Genomic DNA, 26,659 nt, shown 5'->3' on the forward strand with positions numbered 1-26,659 from the left:
GACAAAGGATCCCCTTGCCTCAAGCCTCGAGAGCTACTGAAAAAGCCATTAGGCGATCCATTAACTAGCATCGAAAATTTTGCAGAAGAAATGCATCGAGCTATCCACGAACACCATTTGCCCCCGAAACCGCATCTCCTCAACACATACAAGAGAAAATCCCAATTAACATGATCATAAGCTTTTTCCAAATCCATTTTGCAAATGACGCCTGGCTCCCTTGATCTAATTCGACTATCAAGGCACTCATTAGCAATAAGGATCGGATCGAGAATCTGCCTCCCTTTGATGAAAGCACTCTGAGATTTGGAAATAACCTTTTCCAAAACCATCTTCAATCTGTTAGCCAAAACTTTAGCAATAATCTTGTAGATACCTCCCACAAGGCTTATGGGCCAGAAATCTTTGAGAGAGAGAGCACCAAAAATCTTGGGAATAAGAGCAATAAAAGAAACATTCAAACTCTTCTCAAACACTTCTCTAGCATGAAAGTCAGAAAATACATCCATAATGTCCAAGCGCAAAACCTCCCAACAAGCTTGGAAGAAAGCCATAGTAAAACCATCAGGACCCGGCGCTTTGTTACCATTCAAAGCAAACACTACCTTCCTAACCTCCTCCTCAAAGGCTCTCTCCAACCAACTTGCTTCTGACTCTAGACAAGGAGTTCTTACAGTGGTGCCACAGACGGTGGACCAGGGAAGGTCGGTCGTACGCGGCAGTGTTGGGAGGGGAGGGGCAGACCCAGGAAAGGGAATTGGTAAGCAATGGCAATTTGGGCTTCTCCGGAAATCAGTCAACACTGAATATGGAAATTCTTGGAAGGAAAGAGACGAAATCACCGGCCGGAGATCAACGGGTACAGGGGGAGAGGATGCATGGACAAGACCTGTTTTGGAAGGAGCCTTAAATTTGAAGCCACTGAGGAATATGTTGATGTGGATCAAAAATGAACCTGAGAGGTTGTTGGGTCTATTAGAAATGGGCTATGTGCGAAATGGGGCTGGGGGATAGAAGGCCCAATAGAAAACAAATTAAAGGAGATGAAAGGCAAAGAAGTGATGTTGCCTGAAGAGGAAGAAGATTTAGTGATGGGCCGACAGGAGGATGGGTTTATAAAGAATAAGGAGTTGGGCTCGGAGGAGGAAATGGAAAAAGAGAGTCTCAAAGCCCAACCATCAACTGAAAACACCGTTGAAATGGAGACGACTAATGCGTACAGTCGTCAGGTTCAGCCTAAGCAGATAGGCAAGAGGGGTGTGATGGAGGGGTTGCTGGGCTTGACGGCGGGGACGACCAGAGTACGAAGACGACAATGGCGAAGGTCGTTTTCTGACCCAGAGCGTGTTGATGTGTTCACAGGGAGCAAGAGTGGTTTTGTCGTTAGCATGGCATCGAGTATCCATTCTTTGGCCCAGAGTTTGGAGCTCGATAAGGTGGAAGACAATAAGGGGTCTTTGGCAGATAACGCTGAAGAGCACAAAACAGGTGAAGGTGAGAATAGTATAGTTAGGGAGTCATCTTTGGCTTTGCTTTCTTGTTTCCAAGTGGGTGAGGGAGATGGTGTGGAGGGTCTGCACTAACTCTTGTGGAGAATGCGGAGGGAGTAGGGGGATTCGTGGGTAGTGAGGAGAGTTTATGTTGTGGGCTATGGGTGATGCTGCAATGGCAATGGTGACTTGTACAAAAGAGGAAAGTAGGGGAAGTGAGATGTTGGACATTCATCCATTGGCGGTAATTGGGGAAAAAGGCAGTCTTATTTCGTGTCTCCAGATTGGGTGGTGGAGAGGATAAAATATTTTTGTCATGCAGTGGGCTTGTCTTGCGAAGGCTTTGAGGATAAACTTATGGCTTTGTTCACTGCGATTGAAGCTAGTCGACCTTAAAGTTGGGTGGGTAGTGTCACAGACTTGAGTGGAAAATTTGGGAATGAAGGAAATCATGAATTAAAGAGATTGGTGTGTTCGGTGAATTACGATGTCAAGGGAGTTCAATCTCATAGAGTGACAGGAAAGGGGAGAGGTGGTAAATGTTATTTATGAAACCTAAGATCATATCATGGAATGTGAGAGGCCTGAATGATAACGAGAAAAGAATACGGATTAAAGGGCTTTTATGGGAGTGGAAAGCTGATATTGCGTGTTTGCAAGAGACAAAAATGGAGGTTATTAGTAGAAAGGTGGTCCATAGTGTACGAGGGTGTATTCATATAGATTGGTTATATTTGGGATCGAGAGGGGCATCAGGAGGTATTCTGTTAATATGGGATAGGCGAGTAGTGGAGAAGATTGAGGAATGTGTGGGAGGTTTGAACGGGCCTTTGCGGGTGTGTATGAGCCAAATGATGATGTGGAAAGATGTCTTTGGGATGAGTTGGTTGGTTTAATGAGTGAGATGGAGGCTTTGTGGAAAAAGTTGGTGGACATTAAATTTGATAGTATGAAAGGAGTTTGGCGTTCCAAGGAGGTTGGTGGCCCTATGGTGTGGGAGTGTGGAAATGTATAAAGAGGGAGTGGAACGTTTTTTTGCTAATCATGTGAGATATGAGGTAAGAGTAGGGTTGGCAAAACGGGCTATCGTGTCGGGTTCGGGTCCACCCGGTTGACCGGGTTGATTCGTCAATCCGTTTAGGTCAACCCGAACCCGACACAATTAGCTAAACGGGTTGACATCGGGTTGGCGAATCAACCCGTTTATAAATGTGTCACTAAACAGGTCAACCCGTCAACTCACTTAGCCTAAACCCTAATCCTATAACTTTGTGTCATGTTTATGTCGAATTCGTGGGTCGTGTCAAAAGTTGCCAACTGTAGGTAGGAGATGGATTTAAAGTATTGTTTTGGCATGATATTTGGTGTGGGGAGCAACCTTTGAAGGTCTTATTACCCAAATTGTTCACTATTGATTGTGGTAAGAATGCGTGGGTGGCCGATAATATGTAACTCCAAAATGGAAACATTCATTGGAATATTATAGTAACTAGACACGCACATGATTGGGAGGTGGAACTCGTTATTGGGTTCTTTGAGTTGTATTCTCAAAAAATAAGGCCTAGAGGCGAGGATACAATTTGTTAAATTCCATCTAAAATGAAATCATTTGAAGTGAAGTCTTACTATCAGGTATTATCTAATCATGTAAGGTCTACTTTTCCTTGGAAGAGTATTTACAAAGTTAAGGCGCCCCCGAGAGTGTTGTTCTTTGTGTGGACATCGGCTTTAGGGAAAATCTTAACTTTTGGATATTTTACGAAAAATGAATGTTATTGTGGTGGAGTGGTGTTACTATTGCGGAGTTTTTAATTTCACGCTCTTTTGTTTCCTACTTTTAGGAGCACTTTTGTATACTTCATGTGTACTACGGTTGCACCCCTCTGCTCTTTCTTAATGAAATGACATTATTTATCAAAAAAAAAAAGTATGTGTAAGAAATGTGAGGAGTCTATAGATCATCCACACCTTCATTGTGAGGTTGCAACAGAGATGTGGAGTGCACTTATTCAGTTGTTTGGTGTTGCTTGGGTTATGCCTTGAAGGGTGAGCGATTTGTTGGGAAGTTGGAAGGGACAATTGGGAAACCATAATGCTTTGAACATATGGAGAATGGTTCCTTTGTGTTTAATGTGGTGTATTTGGAGTGAGCGGATACCAATGAGCTTTGAAGATCATGAGATTGGATTCGTAGAGATGAAGAAGATGATGCTACAATCCATGTATATATGAAGAAGAAGATGTTTCTAATTTTTCTGAGTTTTTAGAATAATATTCTTTTTTATCATTTAGGGATTTTCTTTTATACTCCATGCATATTAGGATTACGTCCCTCTGCCCTTTGAATGAATATGCATTACTTATAAAAAATAAAAGAAAAAAAAAAATCAGTTAAATAGCCATTAATTTCTGACAGTGTCAAGAACCTCTTTCAGAAGATAACCTTGTTCATGATAAATAACTAGTGCAAGTGAGAAAGCAGTGAAACATATTTGAACAAACAAAATTACCATATGAAACTCAATTTTTACAAATAACTTGCATAGGAGTTGAAATTTCTTCACATACCTTGATAGACTCGCGTGAAATGCTCAACTGTCCAGACAACTGAGGTGCTAGCATCAACTGATTCAGCTTGAGACCTGCGATTGAAACCTCACCAACAAGACTATCTGTTTTTCCTTTATCTGACATTTCCACAAGTTCGTTATTCTTCTCGAAACAAAAATTTTGCTCATTAGTAATACTCGAAGGCTTTAGAACCTTCCCCTGAAACTTGATCCTTCCAGTTGCTTTCAAATGCATAGGTCTTGGAGAGTCAAAAGGATAAGAAGACATCCAATTGAAAAATTCAAAACCACGCATACGTAAATCCAACTCAACTCCATCAACAACAAATGGCATGACACTCTTTGCACCACACTTTCTGTTGAGCAAGTATTCATCAAGATAAGACGTTTGAATTTTTGTGCACAATTCAAAAGCAACAGAAGAAGAATTCACAGTGATGTAATCATGTGAAATTATGATATGTCCTCGAGCATCACTAAAGGAACCTTCAGCTTTTGGAGCAATCCATTTAATGTCAAACTTCCTACATTCAAAAATAATGCTGCATAAGCCAACTTGAAGAACAATTGGACATCCAAAAAGCATAAAAATTAGGCTAAACAATGATTTTGGCTCTCTAAGTTTAGATTTGTTGTCAATTTGGTCCCTAAAGTGTCAATGTTAGCAAAGTCAACCCTGAAGTTGGAATCATTATCAATTTGATCCTTTTGTCAATGTTCATTAGATAATGACAGTTTCAAATGTGTTGTTGGTGCAAAAACCAACTAAAAAAATAGAGAAAAACAAAAGGAAGATGAAGCCAGAGATATTCAATCATAAGAGATCTAAGATAGATTGCAAGAGAGAGAGGAAATTGACTGTGTGCTTGGCCACTTTTCAGGAATTAATTTTCTTTTTCTTTCTTCTTCTTCTTTTTCGATTTATGTCGGCTCGGGTTTTGGGCGTCTCTCATGGGTTTTGGGTTTGTTGGTGTTTTTTTTTGGGAGGGGTGTTCGGATTTTCTGGTGGGTTTTTGGGGGTTTGTTGGGTTGGGGTGCTTTCGGGGCTGGTTTGGGTGTTCGACGGGGGCTTCTACTATTTTTTGAGATTTGGGTTTTGCTTGGGTCAAGTTGGTGTTGAGGCACTTGTTTCTTGTATACTCCGTGTGTACTAGGGGCGCCTTACGCTATTATTTATAAAATCTGCACTTATCAAAAAAAAAAAAAAAATTGTACTCAAAGCCCTTTCCCCGTCCAAGTGACAAACTCCACCACCTAACCCACTGGTAGCTCTCCCCGCAACAGCAGCATCACCGCTCCCTTAACGCTGCAAAGCTTGCACTGACGGCCCCTCTAATGCCATTCTCGAGCTCTGCCATTTCATGCACCCCTTCCCTGAACGTGAGTCCTCCTCCCTTTGGTTGGTTCCGCAATTTAGTTGTTGATTTTGAATTGATGAAAGTTTTCGGTGAAGGGCCGTTTGGGGTAACGAATTTGTTGAGTTTGTTTGGAAGTTTTGCTGGTTTTGGTGTTATGGGTTCGTTTCATTAATGGGTTTCAGAGCTCCCGGTGGCGTGGGCAGTGTCATTCGTCTCGTGAATGGGGAAAGGGGGCTTTGTCTATGAAAATAACTTTGAAGAGAATAGGAAAAGATAACATGTGTCCATTTTCTATTGGAGGGCACAAAAGACGCAGTTTATGCCAGGTCTTTATAGAAGTTATTCTCAAAGCAAAAACTCTAATCCTAAAAATAGAAACTCAAACCCATAGAATCAAGTGCAAAATCCCTGAAATTGTTGACAAACATGGTGGCAAAGAAGGCGACAATGAGGACAATCATGAAGATGGAGATGACCCACGTATTGCCTTTGTAGCCCCGAGAGCAGTTCTTGAGAGGGAGAGTCCTCTGGGGTTAGAGAGTTTTAGTGAGATCAGGGAGAATGGGGTTGTGTTGGAGGATGAGAGGGCTTGATTTTGTAGAAAAGTAGAGGAGAAGAAATATTATGTTTACTCGATTACTTGATTTTGTGTCATAAGGCTACATTGATTAAATAGGAAATACCTAGAACCTACTATGGAAATAAATAATTTGTTTTTATAAGTAATCAGAGATATTTTATAAAAAGCATAGGCACTCCTGAGAATACAGGAAGGACACAAAAACAAAAAAGTAATGATTCACAACCACCTAAATATTCAACTTTTCACCACCTTGTCTATGTGGCAAGGTGGTCCCTCACCTTAATTTATTTTTAAAAAATAAAAAAAACTCAAAAAGTAGTGGGGGACCACCTTGCCACATAGGCAAGGTAGTGAAAAGTTGTATATTTGGGTGGCATTGAATCATTATTCAAAACAAAAAAGGCAAAAAAAAAAGTAAAAAACCCGCAAAGACCCAACCACAATAGAAATCCCAAAACACCCCAGCAAAAACCAGTCCAAAAACCCTCAACAACATTACATCACAGCAAAGCCCTCTTGCTTTTGCCCCGAGTAGAACCAAGACTCCTAGCATCATAATTGATAACGCACTCAAGGTTATGTAGTGCTCTATTCCCTTTAATCTTAGGAGTGGAAATTGGGACCTCAAGACGTTGCCCCTCAACCACTCGAACCATAACATCCAAAAAACCTTTCTCGTTCCCCTCAAAGGAAATCCCAACAGCTTGAAGGCACAAAGTAGCGTTGAACACTGCCCCGGGAGAACCAATGCCTCTTCAGAATCACCTCCCCTCAAAGGTTCTCCTCCCTCAATTGGCGGGGAAGAAGGACTGCGCGAAAGAAGGAACCCACACCTAACAAAGCTAACCGGAGGCTCCCTAATGGCCACGGTCTCCATAGATGGTAAAGAATGAGGACCTAGCGGAGAAGGAGAGGCAGTGAACGCCACCAAAGACTCAACAATCAAACTCTTGTTAAGTTGTGCATCCTTCCACTTCCGAGAAAACCTCAACACCAACTTAGACTCCGATGGACAGATAGGTGCCCCACACTCCGACAACTCTAGAAGCAAGAGCCGAAGCTGTTCACCCAACGCCGTCGCCCCCAAAAAATCTGACCCAACAACAGAGAAGCTTGGAACCTAAGGAAACTCCTCAAAATCCAGTTCTTGCTCAGAAAGAGCAGGACCAAAGACTTGCATAGAAGGAATAGAAGTGGTAGGGAAAGAAAGCGCAGAGAAGTGCGAAGAAGGGCAAGAAGAGGCGTGCAGAGACGACGCCGGAGTAAAAGAATCCCACCCAGAAATGCCAAAACAGATTCCGGTCAAGAGTACCAGTGAACGGGACCAGAGAGGGTACCTAGAATCGCCCCCGAAGACCGCAAACCTGGAAACACTTCTGGGACCATGACCCGCCCAACAACTACACCATAACCCAATGAAGGCTCAATACTCATAACCATAGTAGCATCCATGGCCGCCAAATACGACGCCTTCGAGGAGACGAGAGAGATTTGATCAACCCCCATACATGGACTCACACCCGGACCCGAGACCCGACCCGCATCCACACCAGAATCCAGTGAGGGCTCAAGACCCGAATCCACAGCATACACTACGGGCCAAAAACTGAGTCAGGACCTATGACCCTCTTGGCATTGGGCTTAAGCGCCAACCGACTAACCCAGCCCAAAACCAGAAACCTTTGAGAGCAGCCTTATACCTCTTAATCAAGCAGCCCACCACAAATTACCCACCTTACGCTTAAGCCCAAAAGGACTTAAAGCTGAGTCTCTTTGAAAACCCACAAACCCAATCTAAAGGCTTGGAGAAGCGTCCAAACAACTCAAGAATCTTCCTGAACACACCAGACTCACCATGCACTGAAGCTTTGACCTCAACCTCTGCATCCCTAGACATGATGCAAGCCGAGCTACCTCTAAAGTCTTGAAAACTGAAATAATCATCAACACAAAGGTTCTTAGCCAGGGGACCAAGCATTTGCATTTCCAAAGCGAAGCAATCCACCACCTGCCGAACCACCTCCATCTCTATACCCAGTTGATGAAGCTTCTCCAACTCGCACCATTCCACCACCTGCCTAGCATCTTCAACCTCTGCCACACCCCGCAACCCAATGTCTAAACCAGAGGCTGGCAACCCATGACAGAGGCGGTTACTATTGAGCGCACTACATCCGCGAACGACGAAAATCCTACTTCCTTTCCCAACTTTTTCCCCGCCAGAGGACCACCAGAAGACGGAGAACCATCAGTGACTTCAAGAAAGGCCAGAGCTTTGCTCAGCTCCTCACAAACACGGCTCCAACCCCGCCCATCACGACCTTTAGGAAACAAAATAAGCCTTCTCCGGCCTCCCACGGCGTAAACCACTACCTCCAAGAACCGACCAGGCCTATTCTCACCTCTCCGAACGATGATTTGACGAAATCCTTGATCCCAGGATTTCTCAACACCTCTTCCACCATCGAAAGTAGCCAAGCAGTGCATCTCATCCCCAAAAGAGCAACCCCTAAAGTATTACAATCAAATCATAATCAAATTAGGGAGAGAATCTTTCCATCTTCAACACTCCCCCTCAAGCTGAGTCATAGATGTTTCGTACGCTCAGCTTACATAAAACTGAATGGAAAAACACTGCTAAACCCTAGACACTCCCTTTGTCAAAGAAATTCGCAAGTTGTTCTCGTCTTTACATTTGGTGTCTAGATGATATCTTTTGACGGACCCCTTAGACTTCTTGTAGGATGGCCACAAAATCTCCAACAAGTCTCCTGACATCTTGAGCCTAACGCATGGAGAGTTGGATTCTCGCTATGGGAGGTCGCCTGACTCTATATCCCCATTTTGTGAGTTTCAAACATCCAACTAAATAGCTCCAATACAAAAACACTTTGGGCTCAAGCTCAAGGGAGTTTAAAGAAACACTTGAATTGCTCATCAATACCACCAATAACGGAGAAACGAACAACAACGACAACTTGTAACTTACCCGAGTGCTCCCCCTGAGCAACAAACCTGATGGTTGCTCCATGTAGCCCAATTGAGTGATAAACCACCTGAACTAACACGAGCCGGGCTTCAACCTCAATGAAATAGTAGGAATATGCCATGAACCGGTAAGAGAATGCTTTAAACCGGCAGGAAAAAGCTCTGAGCTAGCAGGAAACACACTGAATTGGAAGGAAAGTGCTTTGATCCGTCAGGAAAAGTTCTAAACCGTCAGGAAAAACTTTGAACCGTCACGAAAAGCTTTGAACAGGTCAGGAAAAGCTCTGAACCAGCAGGAAAAGCTCTGAACAGCAAGAAACGCATTGAGCCGGTCTCGGAACACTCTAAATAGGATAAAACACAACTGAACCGGGTCAAACAACATTGAACCGTGACTGAAACGCACTGAACTGGTCCAGAAAAGCATTGAACCAAACAAAAAATACTTGAACCAGCTCTAAAAGGTACTGAACCGGCCTTAAAACCAACAAAAACTAGACTGAACTGGAAAATATTCAAAGAAAACTGGCTACACCGGCAAATAAGCAAGAAAACGGAAGAATACTTGGGTTTAACAGTCTTAACCTTACAGCCAAACAGAGATCATCTTCTCAAACGTGCCGGCAACAACCAGACCTTGCCGGAAACGACCACAACTCCCCGGTGACAACTCAAAACACCATAAAAGTCGCCGGAGAACTCAAAAATCTGCCTGAAAATACCACAACAACCTCCAGAAATTCGCTAGAGACAAGCAAACGGCGCCAAAAACACCACAAATAGCCGCCGAAAACTCATAACTCGCCGGCGACACCAACTACGACAGCCAAAGAGACGATTGACAACCAACCGAGAACCACCGTGAAAACGAACGGTAAATGATTTTTTTTTTCTTTTCCACCAAAGACGTTCACTATATACAATTGTTTTTTAGAGCTCTTATCAAGGAACTGCCCATGTGGGCATAGCCCACACAAGCGGTGCTACCACCAACGGGAGAAAACCAAAAAAGAGGGGTTTAGCCAATAATCTAAACACACTCTGGTACCATGTTAAATCACTACTTATTCCAAAAGCTTAAACTTATAAGAATAAGTAAATTTAATCATTTAATTAATACTTTAATACACCCCTTCGCGTGTGGGCTCAAACTCCCTTTTAATAGGTGAAGCCTAACACATGGAATAGTTAATTGAAATATGAGGTAAATGACGGAGTCAAAGTTCGAACTCAGGACCTTTGCTCTGATACCATGTAGAAAAGTAGAGAATGAGAAATATTATGATTACTTGATCTTGTGCCATAAGGCTACATTGATTAAATAGGAAAAACCTAGAACCTACTATGGAAATAAATAATAAAGTATTACAATCAAATCATAATCAAATTAGGGAGAGAATCTTTCCATCTTCAACAGATTTCGACGTGGATGTGATCAATGGGTGAGTGGAAGGGTGGAATTTGGGGTTTATTTCGGGGGGGGGGGGGGGGGGAGAGAGAGAGAGAGAGAGGTCGGAATGAAGAAGGATGGGAATGAAGATCATCCTCACATCTCCCATCATTGAATTTCTCTGGCTTCATCTTCCTTCTCGTTTTCTCTATTTTTTCATTGATTTTTTGCATCAACAACACATTATTTACCAGAGATTGACATAAAGATCAAGTTTACAATGATTCCAAACTTTAGGGTTGACATTGCTAAGATTGAAATCATAAGGACCAAATCAACAACAAACCCAAATTTAGAAGGACCCAATTGCAGATTAGCCTAAAAATTAAGCAGATGGAACTTAAAAGCAATAACAAAAGCAAAACTTAATCAACAACAAAAAAGGATTCTAAGAATCTTACGGTCTCAAAAGAGATCCAGACAATTTCGTTTCTCCATTGAAATCCCCTAATTTGAGTGACATCATATGAAGATATCCAGGTATATACCGATGCATGATTTTATCAAAGGACAAATTTCCAGAAAAATTCACATCTACTGCTGCATCATCCACCTCACCCTGCACAAACGAAGTTTTCTACATTAAGATGAAGAAAATCATTAACTCAAATGAGTCATCACCACAGATTTCTAAACAAGACTTTCCTATAAGCTAGTCAGCCACCCTAACTAAAGTTAAGACACTGCACTTTACACCCATGTCTTTTAGGACTAAATAAGAAATGACTGCCATCCAAAAGCCATCCACAAAACATTACAATAAGATCATAAAGAACTAAGATAAATCCCAGTACAAAAGGCTTTCTCTCTTGACACCCCTAACAAGGGAAAGTTGAACTTGCTTGCCAAACAATTACCACTTTACAAATGATGGCAAATAAATCAAAGCCATGGAAAGGGAAAATGGCAGGATGGCGAGGAAGCAACTATGTGTCTATTTGGATTTGCAATTTCAAATAGTGCGATTTTAAAATGTGCAATTAAAACGTGATTTTTAAAAACCCAGTTAAGTGTTTGGAAAAATTGCAATTTATCCTTTAAAATTGTGTGTTTTCAAAAAATCATCCAATTGCCTACGATTTGAAAAACGCTGATTTTTTACGTTTTCAAATCGCAATTTTTTAAAAAACGCAATCTCAAAAGATCCATTTTCTGTGATTTGGTTTAAAATCTTGCTTTTTGTCTACGAAATCACAATGTCAAATGCACCTTATGTCTATATGCAATCAATTAGGGAAAAGACTTGCATTTATTAATCACAAACAAGAGATAGGCTATTCCATAAGCAGTTAGATACCTCCGGGCAGATCCATGCATTCCCTGCCCCTCGAATTTCACCTCCATCGACAAGGCTAGCTCTAATTCCATACAAGTCAGCAACCTATCACATGCAAAGTAAATTTACAGGACATATTATCGTACTTACAGAGAGTAACAAGTCACCCTTAACTTTCTACATGTGCTTGGTATTCCCAACCGAACTTACGCAGTTATCAGTGTTAAAAGTGAAATTGGCTGATAAATATGAAAGTGGAACACGGTCAAAAGCTGCCACTGCACCAGCTTCTTTACTTTTTAACATCGCGTCAGATGCACACGATGAAGGAAAATCAGAAATTGAATGAGATATCTTCCTTGAAACCATTCCACTTCCCACAAATATTGGAGCATCCAGTGGGCCTTGACAGTTGAATACAGCAGTTACTGAACCAGCCAACTGGCAGTTGATATAGAAAGAAAATGGACATGAACATAAAGATGAATCAGTACTCGGTAGGATGATTTTGTATACCTGTATTTTTTTGCAGGTTTAACAAGAACAACGAGAGAGAGAGAGAGAGAGAGAGAGAGAGAGAGGAAAAAACAAATCAAAAGGGGGGGGGGGGGGGGGAGAGAGAACTTACTAGATATACATGGAATAATGCACGCACTTAATTTCAACGAAAAGAAAAACAAAAAGACAGGCTTTATTGAACATACATTTTTTTAGCGAGACAATATTCAGAACTCTTAGAAAGGACAAGATCTACCAAAACAGAAATAACACAGTACATGTACACTCTATCTTTAGGTATCAGCACTTTTAGATATTAGGAGTCAGATGAAATCTCAAGTCACACATACCGGGAACAATAGAGGCTTCATCTTGAAAGTTTTCATCAGGGCATTTACTTCAACGCAAGGAACCTAGACATAAGTACACAGAATATTAGTTGGATGCAACATTAATGAGGAAAAGAGAGAACAAATGAGCTATTTAAAGCTACCAGTTGAAGCTCAAAGCAATGCCTTGATTTGGGAGTATGAGTCTGTTACAATAAGCTGGTTCATGGATATGAATCTTTTAACTAAATATACCCTCATTGATATGACACAGACAGAAGGAGAACCACCATCTATCCACTGCTAGACACAGATATGTATGCACACAAGCAAAAAGTACACATGTATGGGCCTTTTTTTTGGCTTATGATGCAGTGTGTTAAGAAGCAACAGCCACATTGATACCACATGTCATTAAAATAAGCAGATCAAACAACTTCCAAACTCTTGATGGCATCTGCAGTGGCACAACAGCCTACAGAAAATATGTCTGTTAACATTTAGTAACAGATCCATTGCTAGCAATACTATACAGGGAAGAAAAAAGAAATGGAAAAATGCTCAACATATAACAAGACGATGCCAAAACTCAAAAAGCACTTCTATATACAAATCTGGATTTGACTAGATTCTAGTTAACTGCATGGAATTTTGCACTGGCATTGACATAAACTCAATCCAATAATTTGAGATAATATATATATTTCAATTTATCTATAACGGACCAATATGGCAATGAGAACCACCATTACCTTTTAATCCTTAGATCTAGTTAAATTGCCAGGTATCCCAAAAGTTTGAACTAATAGAAAAATGTGAATTCAATCATTTAATTAATATTTTAAACCACCTCTCCCATCTAGGCTTAAACTCTCCTTTAATAAATGGACTCAACATATTAAAATGAAGACTATTGTTTTGATACCATATTAAATCATTAATTTATTCCTAAAAACTTTTTTTTTGATAAGAAATAAAAGTTTTATTAGAAAAAGCGTAAGGCGCCCCCAAGTACACAGGAATAACCAAAGCCAACCCACAAAAAGCACCCAACAAAACCCACAAAAACTTAAGCTAATGGAAAAATGTATATTTAATTATTTAATTAAAATTTTAACAATTGTAAATCAGTTTATATAAAATTACAAAGTTTCAGGGGACGAGATCTGACAAAATTAAATATAAAACCAAACTAGACGCAATTGTAAATCAGGTTACAAACGGATGTATTGACCACCAAAAAGCTATAACATCACGGTTTCATTTCAGTACAAAATCTGCAGCATCTATTGGGATTGGGTTTTTCGACCTTCCCCCGATAGTTTCAATCCCTCCCGCGTCGCTTCAGGAGGTCAACAATGTCGGGGTGGTAGGTCCTTCCTCCCCTCCTAGTGGCTGCATAAATGATTTCTCACAATTCCAGAATTGGCTAGTCGGTTTTGATCATAACGGGGAGATTGTGGTTTGGGAGGAGGAAGATGATTATTGAGATGGATTGGGCGATGGATGGGAATTTTGGAGAGGAGGCCATGGCAATTCTGGATGCCATGGAAGAGGAATTCCAGCAGGATTTAATGATTGCGCGCCAGAAGTCTAAAAGATAAAGGGAACTACTGAATTTGCATAGCTCCATCAATTATGGCGACGCGAAAGATCCCTCTCGGCGTAGGAAAAGCAAGGCACACTTTATGTAGGCTAGTTATGCCTTGGCGGGTGGTGGGTTGTCATGTTCTTAATTGGGTCCTTTTGTAGTTTGTTTTTGGATGTTTTTTTGGTCTTCTGGGGCCTAGGTTTTGTGGGTTTTATTGGGTTTATCGTAATGGATTGGTGCTATATGTGTAAATCCGCTGGAGAATCCATCGATCATTTATTTCTGCATTGTATGATGGCTTCTGAATTATGGAGGGTTCTCTTGCAACTGTTTGGGGTGGAATGGGTAATGCCGAAGTCGGTGAAAGATATGTTGGGGAGTTGGAGGGGCCAGAAGGGTAATCGGACCTCGTTACAGATTTGGCGCATGGCTCCGCTGTGTTTGATGTGGTGCATCTGGAGGGAACGGAATGATCGCTGCTTTGAAGATTGTGAGACGGGTTTGTCTAATCTGAAGAGAAAGATGTTGCAAGTGTTGTATATGTGGAGGGATAGAATTAAGACTATACATGATTGTTCCTATTTTGATTTCTTAGACAGTTGTTCTCTTTCCCCTGTTCCTTAGGGGTTCCTTGTATACATCCTGTGTACTTTGGGTTGCGCCCCTTTGCGCCTTTTCAATAAATTTTACTTATCAAAAAAAATACTTCTTGTGTACTTACGGAGGCCTTACGCTTCATTTATAAAGTTTTATTACTTATCAAAAAAAAATCTGCAGCATCTAACTATTGATCCCAGTAAATTGCTACACATCTATTGAAACTAGTTACTTCTGAAACCAGAGCATTAAAACACAAACCAAGCCTAGAGCTATAGTAAATGTAAGAATTACCTGACACATTAGATGAAACTCTCCTTCCTCAGGATGAATGCCAAAATCTCCAGAAGCTTCTAAAGGAACACTGCCAAACCAGCCGCTTGCATTGTGTACAAATATTCGTTGACCACGGAAACATAAACTTGATGAAATCTCCTGCATTGGAGACATGTACAATACATCATACTATGTTAAAACTTGCAAAAAGAGTTTTCAAATTCAAATCCAGTATAATGGTATCAAATGCAATCAGTATAAGCTTGAAAAAAGGGAAAAGAGAGGTTAAAAATCCAGAATGATCGATCAATTTCGATGCTAGGGGGGTGGGTTCTAGCCGGGTAAGAGGCAAGAGGTTGGAGGTTTAATGTAGCCTTTCTTCTGTCTTTTGGGTTTTTTCGAGTGTTCTTCCTTTGTTTTCTATTTTTCTTTCGTTTTGCTGTCCTTGTATACTCATTGTATGCTTAGGGGCGCTTTTACACTTTTTTAATGCTATTTCTTTTATTACCTATCAAAAACAAGTATAAGCTTGAAGCATGGCATGTCATGAACAATCATAACAACAACCGTGAAGCAACTAAATCTGGTCAAACTTAGACTGAAACAAAGTAAGAAAATCAATGTGCTGTTGAAGCATAGTAGGAAGATGATAAACAACTAAACAAAGATTGCCAGTACTGGGTTAGAAGAGTAGTAGATCCATTTATTTCTTAAACCCAAGGCCATTTGTCTTTTATCCCAGCACCAACTGTAGATCTACATGAGCTTCCTCTAGTTTCTGAATTACCTAAACTGCACCAGCTATAAACGATACAGTCAATTGGACTTCATTGAACATGTCAAACGCATCTTAGCCAATTTCTTCTCATTGTCCTGGATCAGAGCACTTATGGGGTATCTGTTGAAATGCAAAAAAATTTCTTGCTCTAACCTTCATATAAAAGAGAGATCTGAATCTAAAGCATAATTTCAAACCAAAAATCAAGCCTAAAATAGAAAGAACCTAAATTACCAAACAAGAACAGTGAAAAAAGAATTGCCATTGAAATGGCCATTTCTAAATAAGAAAACTTTTTAAATCCATGTCGAATCTAAACCTAAGCCCAAGAGTAGTCAAATACTCTTCCACACAAGGGGAATTCCACAATCTCAAATCCAGCTATTACCAAACCAAGTACCTCAAAAAGGGAAGTTTTAACACCAAAAATGGCTGAACAATGTAATCAGAGAAGCAAAAGCTTTTATATATATATATAAGTAATCAGAGAAGCAAAAATGCCAGGATACTGTCAGTTCTTTCTTTTTCTTTTCTTTTTTCTTCTTCTATGGACTGCATAAATCTTATCTTCCAGCCCAAAAAATGGAGGAAAATCTCTTTTGACAGCTCAATCTTCACAGTAAAAACCATGCCAATTCTGCCTAAAATCTCTTCGGTGATCAAGAGACCCTCCCTTTTTCAGTATATGAGATTTGGACAAAAGTATATCATCTCATTTAATCATCCTCGTTAGAATTTCTCCCATTTAATCAGCAGATATGAACCCAGAGCATCCTTAAGAGTTTACTGCCGAGTACAAATCCACAGGCACTCTTGAAGACCCAAACTATCAATGTCAAAAGCTACAAATATGATGACAAAAAACAACCAGTACCTCAAGGCTGTGAAATGGCACCACATCTAAACTTCTCCACCTACTAAAAAAGTACACTTAATCTCACCGAATGTCATGTATTTCCAGATATATAAAATTATAAAAGCATCAATTTAGGTTCATGGGGTCCAGAAAAGATATCGTGCTTCATGCCACAACATCAATAAACTGAACATCACCTCCAAGCACCCATGAAAGTCCTACGCACCAACAATTCACCTAAAAATCAAATCATCAACAGCATAAAATGCATAGATCACCTTGACTTAAACCATAGTATGCGAGATTCATAAAATAGAATATCGATATCAAGGCCCAGCAACACCACAAATACAGTTGTCTCACTAACAAGCGACAAAGAGATACTAAAAATATGATATACTGGAACTTTGCAAAAGCATCTCTGACAAGAAGAAGCAAGCATTTGACAACTAAACTAGGACATACCGAAAATGATGATGGAGCATCAAATATGTGAAAGGCCAGTCCCGTCACATCAAGTTGCCCATGAAGATTAGGAAACAGTTCTCCTCTTGACATGCACAAGTGAACCTGAAATCAGAGTATGTACATGTGATCCACAATAGTTTTCCAAAGACCAGAATATGGGATAAAATGCAATCTTTGTCATTAAATGAATCACCAACTATATCAACTTTATTGAGAAAGTAATAAGGTAACCAAACAAATATCCTCGTGAAAGTAAATCTAAATTTTCTCTTTCCTGTTACCTAATAAAAAATAGATGGCCAAATTACAATTTCAAGTTATCTAACATCTTAGTTATTCATTAAAAAAAAATGCTATCTAACATCTTAATACTCTTCGGCAGTCCCATTCAATCGTACTCTGGACCGGATTCTGTTCCAGCATTTTATGGGTGGGATTCTTTTGCTCCAGAGTCATCTATGCGTGCCTCTTCTTTCCCTTCTACGCACGTCTTTGCGCTTTCTTTCCCTACCACTTCTATCCCTTCTGTCCAAGTCTCTGGTTCATGCTCAGAAATTCTGTCCAAGTCTCTAGTTCAGCTCTTTTTGAGCATGAAACAGGTATTGAGGAGTTTCCTTCAGTGCTAGGCTTCGCTGTTGATGGGTCAGATTTTTTGGGGGTGGCAGCGTTGGATGAACGGCTTCGGTTCCCGTGATGTCGGAGTCTAGGGCGCCTATCTATCCGTCGGAGTCTAAGTCTGTATTGAGGTTTTCTCAGAAGCGGAAGGATGTGCAACTTAACAAGAGATTGATTGGTGAGTCTTTGGCGGAGCTCACCGCCTCTCCTCCGCTGGATCCTCATTCTTTGCCTTCTATGGAGACTGTGGCCATTACGAAGCCTCCGGCCAGCTTTGTTAGGCGTGGGTTCCTTTTTCCAAGTAGTCCTTCTTCCCTGCCAATTGAGGTGGGAGGATCTTAGAGGGGAGGTGATTCTAAAGAGGATGTTGGTTCTCACGGGGCAGTGTTCGATGCTACGTTGTGCTTTCAAGCTGTGGGGATTTCCTTTGGGGAAACGAGAAAGGTTTTTTGGATATTATGGCTCAAGTGGTTGAGGGGCAACGTCTGGAGGTCCCAGTTTCCACTCCTAAGATTAAAGGGAATAGAGAACTACATAACCTTGAATGCGATATCAATTATGATGCTAAGAGTCTTGGTTCTACTCAAGGCAGAAGCAAGAGGGCTATGCTATGATGTATTGTTGCTTAGGGTTTTCGGCGGGTTTTTGCTCGGGTATTTTGGGAGGATTTCTGTTGTGTCTGGGTCTTTGCAGGTTTTTCTTTCTTGTTTCTTTGCCTTTTATGTTTTTGTGTCATTTTGTATACTTCTTGTATGCTCAAGGGCGCCTACGTTTTTTATAAAATTTCTCTAATTACCTATCAAAAAAGAAAGATAATTATGAACCTCTACGGCGTATGTATAAAATCTAAAGACTTGTGTTTATGCTTTGTGCTGCCTTACCAAATACTGGTTTAAGGCTCTTGTATTTATAGAGAAGTAGTTACAAAGAACTAGGAGATTATAATGTGATAAGAGAAGAGACTAAGAGTTCTAATCTAAGTGTTACACTGTGAAGTAAATCTAAACTATAAGTTATCTAGTATTTGAATTTGAACAACTAATCTTATCTTTAGAGTTATCATTATCTTGAGAACAATCATTTGAATGTGTATCTAGATTAGGGCTAGATATGTCTTTAACACGCCCCTGCAATCTCAATGGTATGGGAAGAACGTTGAGATTGGACCGAAGAAAGGCAAATCGGGCGGATGATAGTGGCTTAGTGAAGATGTCTGCAAGATGGTCTTTGCTGGAGATGAACTGAATCCGTAGGATAGGATCTTTTTAGCAACCATATCCTAGACAAAGTGGAAGTCTATTTCAACATGCTTGGTGCGAGCATGGAAAACCGGATTGGAGGTTTAAGTATGTAGCTCCAATATTGTCACACCATAGTGTTGGTGGTTGTGTGAGATTCAATCCAAGCTCGGAGCAAAGAGATAGGATCCAGGAGAGTTCAGCTGCAGTGTAGGCAAGGGATTTGTATTCGGCCTCTGTGCTTGAACGTGCCACTGTGTGCTATTTTCTAAAACTCCATGAGATGAGATTTTTGCCAAGGAAAATAAAGTAGCTACCTGTTGAGCGACGATCATCTCGGTCTCTGGCCCAGTCAGCGTCGGAGTAGGCTTAGATGGAAGCAGAGTCTGTGCGATAAAATTGAAGTCCAAAGTGCACGGTTTGCTTGAGATATCATAGTAGGTCGAGAATATCAAGTATATCTATGCTGAGACGGTAAGAAGCCACCGGAGCTGGGAAGAACTTCAATGCCTAGAAATTAATTGAGGAGGTCGAGGTCTTTAATAGCAAACTCTTTTTTTTTATGAATAATAATAAGTTTGATTGAAAAAAGAGGAAAATCCTTATACACGAAGAGTATACAAGAAAACAAGTGCACCAAAGAGCTAGTTGTTATACAATAAGCACCAAGAACTAGGTGTTTTTACAATCTAGAAAACAAATCAGATCTACCAAATTCCCTGAAGAGAAGGTAGGAACATGAGCAAGGGCCCAATCCAGGAGACATTTCAGGAAGGAGGATTTAAGAAGAAGCACACTGGACTCACTATCCTCAAAGATCCGGCGGTTTCTTTCTCTCCAAATGCTCCACTTTAAGAAGGCTGGAATAACTTTCCAAATAGCTTCTCTAGGATGTCCATGCCCAAGGAATTTCCAACAATGAAGCAATTGAGGCACGTTACCAGGAGTGACCCAAGAGACCCCAAAACTGATAAGCACTAGGTGCCAGATATCTACAGAGAACTCGCAATGGAGGAGAAGATGATTAACAGTTTCCTCATCCTTCTTACAAAGGCAACATCAATTAATCAGCTGAAACTCCCGCCTTCTAAGATTGTCCACTATGAGGATTCTACCCAGAGTTGTGGCCTATAAGAAGAAAGCAATGCACGGAGGGGCCTTCACCTTCCAAATGCTTTTCCAGGGGAATGAAACAAGCTCTTCACTGTTAGGAGAAGATAAAATAGTGTAGTAGCTTTTAACCGCAAAACCATGCCGGCGTGTAGGAGTCCACACAATGCTATCTGTAGCTCCCGAACATGGGTTCATGGAGTATAAAAGAGTGAGAAAAGAATCTAGAGATTCAATTTTCCAATCATGAACATCTCGCATGAAATTAAAATTCCAAAGGGTGTGCGGACTAGAGCGATCCATGTACTCTGAAACCAAAGCCTCCTTGTTACGAGCTAAGGCAAAGAATTCAGGAAAAAGAACACTTTAGAGCACTATCACCGCACCAATTATCATGCCAGAAACGGATGCAAAGGCCATCCCCAACTTTAAAGGAAATATAATTGGAAAAAGCTCCCCAATTTTTCCTAATATACCTCCAGAGACTAAGCCCATAAGAACCTCACGCTTCCTCAAAGCACCACCCCCTTCTCTGGATCCCGTACTTCGAAACAATCACTTGCCTCCATAAATAATCTTGTTCATTCCCAAACCTCCAAAGCCATTTACCGAGCAGAGCTTTGTTAAATGGAGTAAGGTTTTTGATGCCTAAGCCCCCTCTCGCAATTGGGGAGCAAACAGTCTTCAGTTTACCAAATGTAATTTGTGTTCCCCGCCTGGACTGTCCCACAGAAAATCTTTCTAAAAACGCTCAAGTCTTTTAGCTATGCCAACTGGCAGAGGGAAGAGAGAAAGAAAATAAGTGGGAATACTGGAAAGCGTCCTCTTGATGAGAGTAAGGCGTCCTCCCTTGGACAAGTAAATCTTCTGCCAACTCGCCAGCCTTTTTTCCATTTTCTCAATTACCCCATCCCAAATGGCTAAAGATTTGAAGGGAGCACCAAGAGGAAGACCCAAGTAACGCAACAAAAGAGAAGAGATATTACAACCGAGGATGTTTGCCAGCCCCTCAATGAATGGGACCTCCCCCACTGCACTAACTTGGATTTTTGAAGGTTAACCTTTAAACCCAAGATGGCCTCAAAGCACAGAAGAATGTGGTCCAAATTATGAATTTGATCCACGTCCGCATCACACATAATAAGAGTATCATCTGCGAACAATAGATGTGAAATCTCCAAGGGGGAGTTGTTGCGATTGTCAACTCGGAAGCCAGAAAGAAAGCCGCCCTCCATTGCTCTAGAAAGCATCCTACTGAAAGCATCCATGACTAAAACAAAGAGAAGCGAAGATAAAGGATCCCCTTGGCGAAGACCCCTCGAGCTACCAAAGAAGCCATGCGGGCTCCCGTTGATCAGGATCGAGAAGCGAGCCATGGAAATACATGCTGAAATCCACTTCCTCCATTTAGGGCCAAAGCCCATACACCGCAGAATATAGAAAAGAAAGCCCCAATTAACATGATCAAAAGCTTTTTCCAGGTCAAGTTTTCATAAAACCCCAGGAATTCCTTATCTCAATCTGCTGTCCAAACATTCATTGGCTATAAGAACAGAGTCTAGAATTTGACGCCCCCCAATGAAAGCATTCTGGCTGTTGGAAAATTGGAAATAAGGTTTCCCACTATAGGCTGCAATCTATTCGCTAGAACTTTAGCTAGGATCTTGTAAACACTCCCTATCAGACTGATAGGTCTAAATTCCCTTACCTCCAATTGACCAAGCTTCTTTGGAATGAGGGAAATGAAAGTGGCATTAAGACTCTTCACAAACCTCTCATGCTCATGGAAATTATGAAAGAAATTCATAAGATCAGCCTTCACGATGGACCAACAAGAACGAAAGAAAGCAATGGAGAGGAGCTGGAAGAAGTGATCAAGATGTCAACTACATAGATTAACACTAGGATAGTGCATGTGGCCGATTGGTAGAGAAATAGAGAGGTGTCCGATTGTGAGGCCTTGAACTCGAGTGTAAGTAACTTGCCACTAAGTCTGGAAAACCAAGCCCTTGGTGCTTGTTTCAGGCCATCGAGGGCCTTTTGTAGTTTACACAGATGATTGGGAAACTGAGGGTGAGCAAAGCCAGGTGGCTGAGACATATAGATCACCTCTGAAATGTCGCCATGCAGAAATGCATTCTGTATGTCAATCTAATGGATAGGCCATCCATTTGAAAGAGCAAGAGAGAGAACAATAAGTACCATATTAGGTTTGATCATTGGACTATAGGTTTCACCATAGTCTATTCCAGGTTGTTGATGAAAACCCTTAGCAACTAGGCGTGCCTTGTACCGATCGATTGATCCATCAGCTTTCCTCTTCAGCCGAAAGACCCATTTGCAGCCAATGATGTTTGTAGCCGAGTCAGGTGCAACAAGTGTCCAAGTTCGGTTCTGTAGTAGGGCATCAAAATTTGTGTTCATGGCAACTCTCCAATTTTTATCTTTCATGGTTGTAGAGTGACAAGTAGGCTCTATCTCAACAGCCAAGGACTTGGCAAGCAGGGCTCTCGGGAAGGGGTACCGAACTCGACCATTTGTAAACTCTCTAGGCTTGGATATGTTATTTCTAGCATGAGTAACCATGGGATGTGAGGATGCAGGTGGAACTAAAGGAGGAGTTGAAGATGCTAAAAAGTCAGCTAGAAGTGGTGACTCAGCAGAGCTGGAAGAAGCTAAAGAGAGGGGCTACAGTGGTGTAGAGTGCAGAGAAAGAGAGGAATGGGGAGAGGAGGGCTCTAGGACAAGTTGTGGGAGCTGTGCTGCCAACTGTGGTATGAGAATGGGCAGGGAGAGCTGTTGCCGAGTATTGCAAGAGTTACACTCAAGGGAGGATAAGGGAGGAGTATATGGAAAAGTAGATTCATTGAAAATTACATCTCTGGAGATGTAGAGGCGATTTGTGGGCAAGTGGAGGCATTTGTAGCCTTTGTGAAGAGGACTATAGTCGAGAAATAGACAAGGGACAGATCGTGGCTGAAACTTGTTTAAATTATATGGACGTAAGTTGGGCCAACAAAGACAACCAAAAGTGCGTAAGAAGGTATAATCCGGAGAACATTTGAAAAGTGTTTCAAATGGAGAATGATTTTGTAGAACTGTTGTAGGCATGCGATTTATTAGATAGCATGCAGTGGAAAAGGCATCATCCCAAAATTTTAAGGGTAAATGAGCATGAGAGAGCAGTGCTAGACCGGTTTCGACAATATGTCGATGTTTCCGTTAGATAGCACCGTTTTGTCGGTGAGTATGTGGGCAAGACACACGATGCTGAATGCTGAGTTGCTTGAGGAGGTTGTTGACAGGGCGGTATTCACCACCCCAATCGGATTGAATTGCTTTAATTTTGGTATTAAAGAACCGTTCAACATAAGACTTAAAGGTGCAGAAAACTGAAAGAACATCACTCTTTAAGGAAATTGGATAAAGCCAAGTGTATTTGCTATAAACATCAAGAAAAGAAACATAATACTTAGCACCGGACCTAGAGTTAACAGGGGCTGGTCCCCATACATCAGTATAGATTAAGTCAAGAGGATAATTGGTTGATCCGTTAGTTGAAGAAAAGGGGAGTTGCTTGCTCTTTGCACCAAGGCAGGCAATGCAAACAGTGGAGTCTTTTGGAGAAGCAACTGGAAGCTAAAAACAGGAAAGCACACAATGGACAATCTTCAAGGTGGGATGGCCCAGTTGTGAGTGCCATTGAAAAGCAAAAACACGTTCACCCACCATGGCATGACGAGGATGTTTATTTGCGTAAGGGAAAAACTGATAGAGTCCATGCCTATTCGGCCCGTGGAGGAGTTTCCCCGTGCGACGGTCCTTTAAGACAAAATGGGATGGATGGAATTCAAAAAACGTATTAGTTTCCTTGGTGAATTTCTGAACAGAGATGAGATTTTTTTGTGATACGAGGGACATGTAGAATATCATGGAGATCAAAATGGGAAATAGGAGTAGAGAGTCAAGTTGTACCAATGTGTTTGATTGAGAGCCCCTTACCGTTGCCAATACGGATTTGATCCGAGCCCAAGTAGTCTTCAGCCTTGATATTCAAGTTGGCCAGATCAGACGTCAGGTGGTGTGTTGCTCCAGAGTCGGGGTACCAATTCTGATCAGTGCTGCTGGATGGAGCACAGAGATAGGCATGAGCCTGAGAAGGTTGTTCCCGAGTGTAAGCCTCACTGAACCTGTTGTAGCAGTCCAGAGCAACGTGTCCATAGCGGTTGCATACCTGGCATAATGGGCGGTTGGAGGAGGAACCACGACCATATGGGTGTCATCGGCCCCTGCCACGAAATGGCATGGAATTACCAGAAGAGAAGCCACGGCCAGAAGGGTGATGACCGCAGGAACCACGCATGCCATAGTAAGTGTGGAGAAGAGTTGCCTCAAGTGGCAAAGTTAGCACCGGCAACAAAGAGATCAAGAGAAGCTTGATGTTGCTCTAAGTGCATCTCATGGGAGAGGAGATGGCCATAGATTTCGTCCACAGAGAGGGGTTCAGTTCTGGTTGTAACAGAAGTTACAAAGGGATCAAATTCGGATCCTAAGCCTGCTAGGAGGAAGGACACCTGCTCAAAGCCATTGAGCGGTTAGTAGTCAGCGATGGAGGAGGAGCCTTTTTTGAGAGTCGCCAATTAATAGTGCACCTGCATGGTGCGAGTCTTTGTCTGAGACGTGAAGAGTGTCTCCAAGGTCATCCATGCATCTCGGGAGGTAGCACATCGAATGACATGGGTCAGCATCTTTTCGAAAAGTGCTGAGTTGATAGCTCCGAGCAGCAATTGATCTTGCATGCTCCAATGGAGGAAGGCCGAATTGGGAGACGTGGTTGAGACGCCATCTTTGGTGGAAGTCACAGTGGGAGAAGGGCAGGGTGTGGAGCCATCAACGTAACCAAATATGCTGCCACCCTTGAGGTGTGGAACGATCTGAGGCAACCAAACCGGATAGTTGGTGTTGGTGAGTTTGGTAGGATTAAAATTGGTGAAGGTGACCAATGGAGGGGTTTGATAGTGGGTGGAGATGATAGCAGGAGGTGGGATGGTGACGGGTGGTGGCTGTGGTGGTGGGTTTGAGGTAAACATGATCGAAATTGGGAGGAGAAAAAAAAAGACGTGAGTCACTGTTGTGGCTTTGATGCCCTATAAAATCTAAAGACTTGTGTTTATGCTTTGTGCTGCCTTACCAAATATTGGTTTAAGGCTCTTGTATTTATAGAGAAGTAGTTACAAAGAACTAGGAGATTACAATGTGATAAGAGAAGAGACTAAGAGTTCTAATTTAAGTGTTACATTGTGAAGTAAATATGAACTATAAGTTATCTAGTATTTGAATTTGAACAACTAATCTTATCTTTAGAGTTATCATTATCTTGAGAACAATCGTTTGAACGTGTATCTAGATTAGGGCTAGATATGTCTTTAACAGTATGCAGTACCATCCAATAAGGATTTACATGTTTCTTAAACAATGTGTTGGTTTAATCCCACCAAAATTTGAACTAATAAACTGAAATGGGAATTAGCTCATGCAGGCTATCTCATAATAACTATTCTATCTCTTTTGATAAGTAATAACTATTCTATTTCTAAAAGAGAAGAGATGAACTATAGTGGCTGGCTAATTATTAAGAAGAAAAAATGGTCCAAAAATCTCATGTTCCAAATAACCAAAATAAAGCTTATACTCCCTCTGGTCCACAACAACTAGAGTGATTTCTTTTTTGAGCTGTCTAAAAATCTATGAAAGTTTCAGAAAATGAAAGCATTTATCCATTTAATTCCCATATTACCCTTAAATTTTAACCCACCTTTCTTGACCCACCTAAAGGCTTTAGGAAGATTTTTATGAGTCTTTGTGTTTTTTCACTAAAATGTGTGTCGTTTATAAATTCTCATCTATTATAGAACATAGGGAATAATGCTTAGCTTTAGTAGACTTCAGTTGTCCAAGAGACGGACTACTTTTAAAACATCTCACTCAAATTAAAATCAAACAAGAAATTGACGCTTTATCTTTTGAAAATACTAATTTTCTTTGCAAGAAAGAATCTTTTTTTATTGAGTTGAGACGGTCATTTTAAGATCCAAAGAGTGTCTTCCCATGATAGCCCAATTATATGGTATTGAAAAGTGGAACAACCACCCCATCAAACCCCTAAAAGCCTGCCTTTGTGAAGCAAACATGTGAAGACAAGATTCACCATCTTTTCTCTTTGAGTAAAACCCAAAAACCACTTGGGAGCATTAAAAGAGCTTCAACAAATTTTCTCAACATACTAAAGTCCAAATTAAGGGAGAAATAAGAACACCCATAACAAAAGACTTAATGCCAAAGCAGCTGCTAGAATTTAAAATGGGATACATGTTAGGAGTTCTAATACAGATACCATAAGAGGCCTAAATTTGACATATATCCTCATTTGATATTGGAACATGGAAAGGAGAAGAATTAGAATGAAGTTTGAGAAGCACCTCGCCGCTTGCCCTTCCTTTAGACCAGAAGATGGGAATCTCTAAAATCCTTTCAAAAAGCTGCACAAAAAGACAAACAGGACACAAGGCACATAAACAAACCATTCAA

General features: G+C 41.1%; 1 protein-coding gene across 1 annotated transcript in view; it reads right to left on the bottom strand.

Annotated features, from left to right (window-relative positions):
• The window catches only part of LOC133870240 (protein TIC236, chloroplastic), a 45,484-nt gene that overhangs the window by 13,152 nt on the left and 5,673 nt on the right, over positions 1–26,659 (bottom strand). The window contains exons 4-11 of the mRNA XM_062307325.1: positions 26,551–26,610; positions 17,106–17,210; positions 15,025–15,165; positions 12,564–12,626; positions 11,926–12,156; positions 11,737–11,820; positions 10,841–10,998; positions 4,059–4,584 (exon numbers count right to left, since the gene is read on the bottom strand). Of these exons, the coding sequence (XP_062163309.1) occupies positions 4,059–4,584; positions 10,841–10,998; positions 11,737–11,820; positions 11,926–12,156; positions 12,564–12,626; positions 15,025–15,165; positions 17,106–17,210; positions 26,551–26,610 (1,368 nt within the window). The remainder of the gene's footprint in view (positions 1–4,058; positions 4,585–10,840; positions 10,999–11,736; positions 11,821–11,925; positions 12,157–12,563; positions 12,627–15,024; positions 15,166–17,105; positions 17,211–26,550; positions 26,611–26,659) is intronic.

Source organism: Alnus glutinosa, chromosome 6, assembly GCF_958979055.1.
Source record: "Alnus glutinosa chromosome 6, dhAlnGlut1.1, whole genome shotgun sequence".
NCBI lineage: Eukaryota > Viridiplantae > Streptophyta > Magnoliopsida > Fagales > Betulaceae > Alnus > Alnus glutinosa.